The 11,587-nt window shown below is 39.7% G+C and overlaps 1 protein-coding gene across 3 annotated transcripts in view; it reads right to left on the reverse strand.

The window, feature by feature from the left end:
• Window positions 1-11,587, reverse strand: part of LOC116919885 (cysteine and histidine-rich protein 1) — a 65,675-nt gene that overhangs the window by 27,808 nt on the left and 26,280 nt on the right. The window contains exon 8 of one of the 3 annotated variants that reach the window (XM_032925948.2): window positions 5,703-6,286. The exons of the other annotated variants lie outside the window; for them this stretch is intronic. Coding sequence (XP_032781839.1) covers window positions 6,239-6,286 — 48 coding nt within the window. The 3' untranslated portion in view covers window positions 5,703-6,238. Of the gene's footprint in view, window positions 1-5,702; window positions 6,287-11,587 lie in introns of those variants that run through there. 3 annotated transcript variants of the gene reach the window in all.

The following is an 11,587-nucleotide window of genomic DNA, read 5'->3' on the forward strand; positions in this document are numbered from 1 at the left end:
CTACTGTGTTTGTTGCGAGGGGAGTTAGGACATTTGTTGCGGTTGTCGTATGCAAACACGCGCAAACACTGCGGACAAGTGCCAACAGATTCACTGAACCAGAAATCGCTTGACAATGCGACGACACAAACCCGTTACGGACGAATACCGTCTGTTTTTTTTTCTTTCTGTACTTGCCAAAACAAGAACAAAATTACGCATCTCTTTTTTTTTCTTCCTTCACGCCGTACCGTTTATTCTTCTCGCCTCAATTACACAAAATGTCAGTTAACCCAGTTAAAAAATAAATAAAATTGCGCATTTAAAAATCTTTTTTCTACAGAGTGCTACACTTGCAATTTAGTTACGTGTCTTTTCCGTCCAGCTGGAACGTTTATAGACACACACCGTCCGTGCGGTGCTATCGAAAGAAAACCACTGTGTCATTTCGCCCTCGGTTAACCAAGCGTTTTCTCAGCAATAGAGCGGCTTGTGAGATGTTGCAACCCCACACACTGCCGACATTCAGTCGGGCTCTGCCTGCCCCCAAAAAAATGTCTAGATAAATAGTACAAGTCCATGTAAATTTAGATGGATTTGTGGATAAGAGAAAGGCGGTTTCCCATTCAAAGTGCGGCCAAACGCATTACCGGGAGCGCGGAATCGGACGTCATTCTGTAAAACGACCGAGACCTCCTCCTTTCGCTCCTCCTCCACTAAATAATAACAGCTCCATTTTTCTTACTATTATTATTTTTTTGTTCAAGAAGTCGTTTCTTTTATTTTCTCTCGTGTCTACGGTTATTTCTATAGACGGCCGTTATATACGTATGTACGCGCTCGAACTCACACACGAAAAGCTCATCGTCGACGACGATAACGATGATGATGATGGTAGCCATGATGAGTTGGACTTGTTGTTTTAACAACAACAACACGAGAAAACTCGTCATTTTTTTTTTTACCTTCTTTTTGGCTGGCCGCATTTCAAACCTTCTATTTCTATATTTATCTATTATTGTTTCATTTTTTTTTTTTCTAACGGCCCTTATTTTTTCTGTGGGAAGTGGGAGGATGAAGAAGGAGGAGTATTCCAACAGCCCCATATAGTAAAAAGAAACAAGGAGCTGATGACACAGATATATGAACACTAGCGCTCGGCCCACTATATTATGTAAGTGAGCTTACAGCAATGGGTCCCACACAAGACAAAAACGCATTCATCGCCGTCGTCCCGAAATGGTTGTAATGGCTCTTGCCTCTCTTATTTATACATACCATCGACTGTTTTTTTTTTTATTTTTTGTCTGTTCCCACTAATAGTTAAAAACATCACGACCGCAAAAAAAATACAAAAAAAAAAATGAGAGCAATTTTCACTGCGGTCACAGCATTGAAAGTTGCGTTAACACACCTACAAAAGCTTCCACTTTTGTGTGTGTGTGTGTGTGTGTGTAACCGAAAACCAGCGTCTATCCATCACACTCGGCTACTCTTTCGACATTTTTGTTGTTGATGACACCGTTACGCGCTAGTGCTGCCACAGCTATACGCGCATCATCCGATTTTGGTTAGATAACTTTGTTATTTCAGCTGCGCTATTCAAAACGGATTCGGAAAGGGCAGAAGAGCAGAGGAGAACTAATCAAGACCAATATCTTTGTGAAAGCATCGTTCCGGTCCTTCAGAAAGGAAATTGATCAAATTCTCATGAACAAAATTGTGAGGAGACCCTGTGAAATCGATATTTTTCTAATCAAAACAACGTTATTCAAATAAATGAGGATACGAAACATTGAACCACTGCATTCCGTTAACAGCCAATTTTCAGGAGAGACTCAAAAACATGAGGCGGAGAAAGATCGCGACAACAAGGAAGCCAACATCCGCCGAATTCAAAGCAACGTGTACATCTCAACAATAGATAGCGGAAGGTACGGTACCCAGAGACCTCTACACTTTGATAATACGAGAGTCAAAAGAAAAATGTCTAATATTAAAGAAGAAGACAAAAAATTGGAAGGCCCCCGAGTACGTTAAGTATTATAGCATGCCGACAACATCGGCTCTTTCATTCTCTTTGGTCACGATTGCTTACTCCGTATAAATCACGGTCGAGCCCCGCTGATGGAATGGCGGCTGGTGAATGGGGGTCGACTCGGTCGGGTCTTCCATAGTATACAGACGCTGCTATTGCTATAAAGCCTTAAGAACACACACACACACACACACTACACACACCAGAAAACTACCAGACCTTCTAATAAATGGCTGACTTTGTATTCAAGTTCAGTGAAACCAGGCCCACATCGTTTTTTGGCCTACTACTTTATCCTCCTTTTTTTTTCTCTCTCCTTTGATGATATTCATTTACGAAAAACAAAAAATGGGAGGAGAGAAATAGGACAGTCGCCATAGCAAAAAAAAAGAATCGACCCAGAGAGAACAGAAAGAAAGAAAAAAAGACGTGACAAGGAAAGATGGAATACTCTAAAGAATAAAAAGACCCTGGCACACGCTCTTTTCGAAAATAACGGGGCCATGGCAGAGAGTTTACGGACCGACCCGACTCGCCTATTGAAATCGTGAAGCATAATTCAAAACGCTAATCATTTCAAGCGTGCGCTTAGAAAAAAAGAAAGAAAACAAAAAAGAAGGAAAATAAATCGGGATGTGTACCGAGTGCAACGCCGAGTTTTCGAAGCCAAAAACGTTGAGGAGTTGGTTCAGTATTTTTCGTTTGCGTTATGCATGCATAATCGAGCATGAGCTATGGCATCCACCGCCAAAGTTGGATCGTAATTGTCTTCTGCTCAAAAGAAGAATGGCGAGCTGCGAGACAGAGAAATAACTTTGCAGACGTCCCAACATCGCAGTGCGGATAACAAGAGAAAACAACACGTCCTAACTATATATTCGATTATTCAATAGAATGTGCTGTACATGCTGATGTTAGCGGAAACTTGAGTAATTCAAAAAATTTAATTCCTAACTAGTTAAATTAGAATATTAGCTGCATGTGATATTAAGACATTTGAAATGATGCAGCCTGTCCTTGACTTGCACACAGGGAAAGCCTTTAGTTTGGTAATCGTTCACGAAGAGGCAGGGTAAGAAAATTTCCTTAAAAAAAAAAAAAATGGCCGTCGAAAGTATGGGGGGAGGGGGTAGGAAATGTAAAAAAAAAAAAAAAACATTTTTGAATATTTTTCCTCGGAGAATGAGTGCGCTAGATGCACCCGATGCGAAAACGATTCGAGGTCAACGATTTTTATGGTAATTTACGGGAAGAGGTAGGGTACGCAAATTTCAAGGTGAAAATGGTCAGTGTCACCAAAAAGCAACAAACGCTTATACATTTTTGTTTTCTTTCTTTTCAAGTTGGTTTAAATAAAAAAAAATCCTATTTTCCGAGTTAGGAATATTCAAATTTTACATTTAAAAAAAATTACTTTGCGTTTAACTGCCAAAAAAAAAAGCGAAAGGCAATCACTGCCGATAAAACCCCAAAAAACATTCAATAAATCAAGAACAAATTTCGTTTTGTTGGCTACGATCCCGAATCCTTTTTCATCTGCTAGTTGTGTTACACTGTACATCAGCTGGCGATGCAATCAAGATAATAACATCTATAAATCAAAATGTGCGAGAACGAGCTAGATATAGTGGAATAGACGAGTTTTTATCCAAACAGCCCTTATCGCCATACATACATATGCCCTATCATATAAATAGAAGTCTAATAGTCAAATAGCAGTAGCGAAGGCTATATAGGACGTCTGGTCGGAACGGTCGCCGTGTCCTTCATTAGCATCAACTTATAAATGCCAGGGGAATGGGTGGAGGCGAGGAAGATGTATAACGATATGTAACGAAAATACAGGACACGGCCACCTTGCGCGGCACGTCAAGACGACGATGATTGATCTGTATCTCTTTCTCTCTTTTAACACACAGACACGCTTGGACCCGAACGGTGAACGAGCCTTATATGTACACACACACACACACACATAGACACAAGACACACACCGGCTAGCGCTATACAGAAACCCTTTAAAGAAACACGCTGCTGTTGCTCCTGTCCGATTTTTTCTTTATTTTATTTTTTTTTCGTGCATATCCGTGTGTGGGTCGGGAAAGGGGAGTTGGGCGTTTGCATAATTCATAGACCGTGAAGCTTTCTATAATACCGTACGCATGTGTGAGCAGAGGAACAGCTGGCGCCACTAGCAAAGTAGTTGTATACTGGCAGTAGTATCCGAAAATAATGTAAATCAACCCCCGTTGTTGTTGTTGTTGTCGGGCTATGAAATTGAATCGCCAATTTAACCGTCAATTTCCTTAAAAAACAACACACCAAACATTAAAATATTCGGAAAAGACTTTGGGGGAAGAAGAGAAAAAAAGGCAGCAGCCCAGGGTCCTGGGCTGCCATAAAAGACGAGCAAAAGAAAAAAGAAAACGTGCGTGAGTAAGGAATAAACAGCTGCGGTTGAACGCGGTCAGTCATATTGACCCGCAGCGAATTTATCATCGATAGATAAGACATGCAACATAAAAATTGCTCTCTCTCTCTCTCTACAATCCCATTTTATTCTTTCTTGAAATCGAAAAAAAAAAAGATGGCGACAACATGTGCGAGAGACCCGCATCATCTCGACAAGTTCAAAGTCTCCCGGTTCGTGCAGCAAAACACCAACAACTAAAGCAACTGGCCGATTGGCTATAACGTTCATCTTTTTTAAATAGTTAACGGCGCAATTGTTAGCCCGGGCTTCCAAAATTGGTCAGACCGTGATGGGCCCGACGTCATAAAAATAGGTAATGCAAGTTGCTTAACCATTGGCTATACACAACCTTGTACGACCAGCCCATTTCACATCACATCTATAATACATCATCATAGAAGGCGCTCCGTTTGAGTTATTTTTTCATTCTTAGATTGACGTACTAATGGATACGTTCGTTATTGCTACATTTCCTTTGATGTCTGTACAAGCCTTATATAGAAATTGTCTGATGGATGAAAGGAAATCAACGTGATTACAAACAGTTTTAATATATACACAAGCCGAATGCCAAACAACCGAGTGACGATGACGAGACCCAACGTCTGGAATAAAATTTTACATTTATCATTAAGCGAGGACGAAGAAAATGAAAGATTTATTGCAACAGTGTCGCGCACCTTTTTTTGCAAACGATTGCAAATCAAATCCTTATCTCAATGTTTAAGTTGATGGACAGCCAGCAGGAACAACTGGCACCGTTTCACTGGATAAAATCCGGGCAACGACCCATTTCCAGGACCTCATCCTTCCCTTCACCTTCCCCCCTAAAAAAAAGAACAAACAAAAAAAAGAAGAAAATCAACTAAAAGGGAACAGAAAAAAAAAAAAACGATCAGAGGTCACGTGAGTTAAGAATGTAGGAAGACATTGGAGGAGATGGGAGGATCGCAGCAAAAATGCACAAGGTAAAAGGAAATTATTATAAAACAGTCTATATCATATGATCTATCTCGTTTTTCTCTCTCTCCCGTTGCGGATGGGTAGAGTGTTTATACAAGAGGTAGGAAGTCACGCTCTTTTTCTCCGCTGCGTGAGTTACCGCTGTTCAGTGTTTGCCTCCGCCAGGGCATCGCTCCGACCCATCCGAAAAGTCCCAACATTTTTCTTTTATAAATCAAAAATATAAAAAAACAAACAACAAACAGCTGATCGGAGCAAAAGAGGAATGGCTCTCCCCGTATATACATATGTATTGAAATAAATCGGTCCTTACACACATCAGTCGGACGCTGTGTGTACGTATAGCAACGGCTAGCCAACACGCATCACATTCTTTTATTTTATTAGATTTTATTTTTCTCTTTTTTTTTTTTTTCTTTTCTTTTAAATTTATGTATATGTATGTAAGAGTGAGAGGGGTGGGGTGGATTAGCTAATTAGACGGCAGTAGCCCGGAGCAGCGATGGATCCACAGACGAGATGTTCCGTAAAATAAATAAAGAAAAAAAATGGAAGTTTTCGTGTAGAATGGCCGTCCTAGCGGGTACGTGTCAAATACTTTGACACGGAAAATGGTGTGAAAGAGGAGAGAAATGTCTCCAACTTTCCGTAGCGAAGGCCCAGCGCGCCCGTCACGACGCCTATATATCTCTACACTCACACGTACACATTTTATAATATATAATGCAAGCAATTAACCACCATTGTAGCGATCTCCACGACTCGATGTTATCCTTCTTTTTGCCTTAGCCTCTTGTCCGCATGTCTCTTTTTTTCTTTCTCGTTCCCTCCATCTTTGAAAAAAATACACATTTTATCTGCTGTCTCTTCTTATTGCCTTCTCTATGCAATTTTCTTTAAATATATAGATCATCAGATAAAGATAACACAATACTACAAGGGCGAAAGTTGAAAGCTTTGGGGCCGTTCAGGTCCAGGGATCAAGAAGAAATAAAACGAGGACAAACGAAAAGGAAAGTTATGTTTGCCCAGCCGACCACAAATACTTTTCCTTAATGCATTTATAATTCCATTTTTAAGTTTTCTTAGTTAGCTTTTGTTGAAATTTTTGTTTTCTTTTTTTATCTTTGACTTTGTATAAGAAGAAAAAAAAAAGGGCACATAAATCTCCGAACCGTCTCTTCCGAACTCTTCCATCGAATTGTTTGAAGTTGCCATGGAATGCGACCGCCCGGCGGTATGTGTCTAATCCACGACCAGTATGAACCCCATCGGCTTGTCTTGTTCTTCTTTGAGTCGTTTACATTGTTTTATTATTATGATAATCATTTCTGGGAAGAAGAAGAAGAAGAACAAGTTCGCCAGAAGAAACAAACAGGAAAATGGCCTCGTATAATGACGAACACGGTGCAATATTTCCAAGGAATGCCGCGGAGGGGAAATGTTAAATGTTGTTTAACGTTCGCGAAGAGGAAGAACCAAAAGGTTTCGACTTCCGAATAAAAAGATTTCCTTTTTTCGTGTGTGTGTGTGTGTTAAAAAATAACGTACACGTGGATAGGAAGATATAGCATTCGGCGATGTCGTTCTTGTTTGCCTTGCCTGAAAAATATAACTCATTGTCTTTTCCTTTTTCGAGATGGGTGGCATGTAAAACACAAAGTTTAATGTCATTTCAGAAAGAATGAAATTTAAGAAGGAAGGAAAGAGGAGGAAAATGAAAAAGCAATTTCCGTTTGGCGGGATGGGTTATGAAGAGAACTGTAGGAGATGAAAAGGTGAGTGCGCTCGGCACTGTGAATGAATGAGCATTAGGGGGCATCACGAATTCACGATACAATAAACGACAACGCCGCCAGTTGTTTTCGCTGGGGGGTATGCAGCAAAGGATTTTAAAAACAGGAACGGGAAGACGACAGCAACAAAAACGACTTGAAAAGAGTCAGAAACGAAAAATAAAACTGAAATTTCCGAACGAGAAAATGGAGGGACGTGAAAACAAAAAATTATCTCCATAAAACTACAGAAAATTCAACAAAAATTATATGGAAAAAGACGTAAAAAAAACAGAGCCCTGGTCATTACCCTAGCCACATAACTCTTTGAATTTTGCATGGCTCATTATCGTCATCCCCACAGTTCCATGTAGGGTATAACACGACCACTCGCTTTTCTCAGTCGCTAGTGTCATTTGTTGGCGATCAACGTCAAAACATATTCTTCATAAAACCATTACACTTTATCAAGCCGTTTATTACAAGTTGAAAGAAAAAAGTCATTTCATTCCTATTGTTTTCTAAATAAAAGGAAGGGAAAGAAACAAACGAAATGAGCAACGAAACGCAAAATGTGCAGGAAGTGAATCAAAAGAGAAGATTCCCAAATACTTTTCAAGTTCCTCTTCGTTTGGCAATAGACAAGAGCGTCTATATAATGAAGTCATTGCCACTAACATCCTTCTTATTTCTTTTTAATTCAACTGAATAATAAGCCTGAAAAAGAAATGCGAGAAACTTAATCGGCAAGCGCAATTCCTCTCCAACAACAGCAACTCTCAAATTTTGCACTGCTTCTTTTGAATTCATTAAAAAAAAAACCTAAAACCTCCTTCTCTCTAAATGTAATATTATCAAGCGCTACGCTAGTCGTATACTCTTTGCTTTCGGTACTTGAGTCAAGCACAAATTACACGACATCCTGCCCCCGTTTTATTCAAACAAACAAGCCAAAAGTGGCTAAAAGAATGTCCAATCCTCCATCCGAAATTCAATGCCCATTTGTTCATAGAATGGTAAGAAGAACAACATCAAACGAATGCTCACGCCTGTGCTATACTTTTCCTATACAAGAACGCGTACAGCACACACGCAAAACTCAAAGGAGAGAGAGGATGAGTCTGTGCGCTATTACGCGCGGTATGTACCCACAACAAACGATCATATAATCCAGCATCGGGGCGGTTGTATAGTACAGGACATATTTTTCATTTCTTACCTTCTTTCTCATTAGCTCGGCACGTAATAACAATAGCCACCATTATTACATTATCAAATTCATTAGGCACGCCTCAGACCTTTATTCTTCTCTCGTCTTATTTTTGTTGTTGTATTCAAACTCGTACACCTTACGGCCGCCAGAGTAAAAATAACAACATTGCCCGTCTAATTTTCTTTCTACTTCATCAGGATTATATACAACCATATAGGAGAGGGAGGGCAAACAACAAGCCTTACATAAATTAGGTAAAAAATAGGGACATTCTGCGCTTCTCGTTTTCGTGATTGCGGTGATGGTGGGGAATTAAAGGGCTGCGCTTGTCGAGACTGGAAAAGAAAAATAACGAAAATAACCAACGAAAAGATGGGCGTTGGTTATAAGGATTATAGCTAGGGTTTCCTCTCTCTCTATAATCTAAAAAAAAAAAAGAAAAGCTTCACGCTGTCGTACGTTTGTTCTGCACGTTACCGGTATAAAAAAAAATTTGTTTTGGATGTAAAATGTAACACCAGGACCACCACCATTGGCCCTGGTGGTCTAAATTTTTTTGTTTTAACTCTGCGTGTGTACAAGTATACAATAAAATAGGCACCGGTGCATTGTGTGGGGGGTGCGGAGAATGTAAGAATATAAGGTACTTAACTCTTGCTATGTGTGTACGTTATGGTTTGAATGTCTCCCTTTTGTTTTTTGATTGGGCTTTTAACACACACACACACAAAAGGGATTTTGCGGTTGTTCTTTTTTTTTTGAACCCCTCCATGGTTTGAAAAATTCATTTTTATGGTGTTGCGTGATGTGAAAGGATTGGTTTCGAGGACGATAATAAGTAGACGGGGAGAGGGGGTTAACACCCCCATACTAAAAGTCCAAGTGTTCGCGTCACTGCATCAGACTTTAGCCTTATGTTACACATTACTTCATTTTCAGAAAAACATATGTAAATTGTAATTTTTTTCTCCCTCCTTTCGGTTTCAGTAATCCTTCGCCCTTAAGGGTATAATCCCGCTTCGTTTTGAATGAATTAGCGGCCTAACGAACGTACACGTGAGCGTGAGCTCATTAGAATTAAGCGGCAATGCCATTCAACTGGACATGGCTCGGCTTGTGTACATCTACATGAGTGACATGCCGACTCTTTCTCACGTCCGGTCCCTTCCGGTGCACGTAACGTTAAAGGAGAAAATAATGAGCGCTGACTCGCAGCCGCTTTTGCGTGTGCAAATCCTCCCACATATTTTTCCATGTTTTTACAGCACCCAAAGACCGACTGAAAACCAACAACAAAGTGGATATCATATTTGCAGTAGCTCTTTTTTATGGCCATCTCGCCTGCGATAACGGATAGCCACACTACGTAAATATGAAGAAATTCGCACAAGAAAAATAAGAATAACAACTGAACGCGTCCATGTTTTTCTTTCGGAAAGTAATCAAAAACTGAACAAAAATAAAACCTGTAAAAATAGGGGAAGGACGAGATCAAAATGAAATATTGCTATAAAGGACATAAACGTACCGGGTATAAGCTTCCCTTTCTCAAACGTAACTATACCTTTTTTTTAAAGAAATGCATGCAGCCTTTTGCAAACAAAAAACCCCGTCGTTTGCTGTAACTCTGTTTCGTCGAATTGTTCTCTTTTCTCCGAAGGCCAGCCATTTCCTATTGCGTCTCGATTCCATTTGGCAATTCTCTTTAATATTTTTTACCCCTTTTTTTTTTTAGAATATTTTGTAAAACAGATTCGAACTACTGCATGGATACCGATTTCCTCCGGCTTCTTTTGAACGTGGACGTTACATCGACAATATTATTTGCCTTACAAAAATTTAAAAAAAACTTGTTTCGTTCAAGGTAAGAAACAACACAAAAAAAATGTCACGTTCAATCAAATTGTCGTGACAATCAAAGAAAATTTGTTTACATTTTTCTCGAAAAAAAAAGCCAAACAAAAAACAAAACAAGGAAACAACTTAGTACAGTAACTGTATTGGGCTGTGACAATCCATAGAGGAAAGCAGCTGAAATCAAATAAAAGAAAATGAGGACACGTGACCAAACGACGTATATACGAAAACTAATAATCAAAGCGTTCCGCTGTCTAATTCTGCTAACCCTTTCCCCCCTTACAAATATACAGAGATGCACCGTATAATCGCGTACAACACAGTTGATACAATCGACTTCCCCCCCACCCAAAATTCCACATTTTCCGGAGGGTTTTCGTGTTTTTTTGTTTGTTTTGTTTTGTTTTTTTTCCCGTTAAAACAAGCATTTCCTCGAACTGTCTAGTTTCTTCTTTTTCTATCTCATCAGCAGGAGATACCCTCCCTCAACCTGAGCGCGTTGCTGGCCACCTTTTCGCTCGAGGTGATGGCGGAGCAGAAGCAGCGGCGGCGATGATTTCAGTTTTTTTCTTTCCCACGAACCGCACGGCTGACCCCGAATGTTTGACTCTTTGAATTGCTGCGAGTTGCGTTGCAGGCCCGCCACGTATTGTGGGGCGTGCGTGCAGAAAAGAACTCGCCTCTCTCCGGTAGTTTCTGGCTAATATACCGCTCGTCTATATACCAACTTGGCAATCATGATGGGTCGGCAGCTGAGGACCTGGTCTTAACAGCCTCAGGTGTGGCTGATTGCTTCGGTTTGATGCGCATAGTGTACTATCATCATTAAAAACAAAAAAGGAGTCTTACTTCTTCTTTCTCTTTTTTTTTAAACCTCCGTATCGTCATGGTTTCTAATATTATTACTATAGATTTAAACCCCCCCCACATCTTTTTAAATGATCCTTTTCGAAAAAAAAAAATGGATTTAATTTTTAAAAGGCAATCATCCGGCCATGGAAATCTTATTATTCGATAAAGCTATTTGTGTTTTAAAAAAAACAGAAAGAAAAAATTAAACAGGTAAAAAAGGTGAGGAATAAAATAAAAATGCTAGTAGCTGAATGGACAGCAGGAAGGAGGGTGAACATTGCAGACGACCACTTTAATGTCCGATTACGTATATATAGGCACTCACGTGAAGGAGGTGAATGTACGTAAGGGTTGTGGAAAAAAAAGGGGAGAAATGTGTTGTTATGTAATTCGAATGAATTCTTATTTATTTAAAAAGGTTTGTTTCATTTTTTGTT

Source organism: Daphnia magna, linkage group LG3 (assembly GCF_020631705.1).
Source record: "Daphnia magna isolate NIES linkage group LG3, ASM2063170v1.1, whole genome shotgun sequence".
NCBI classification, from domain to species: domain Eukaryota; kingdom Metazoa; phylum Arthropoda; class Branchiopoda; order Diplostraca; family Daphniidae; genus Daphnia; species Daphnia magna.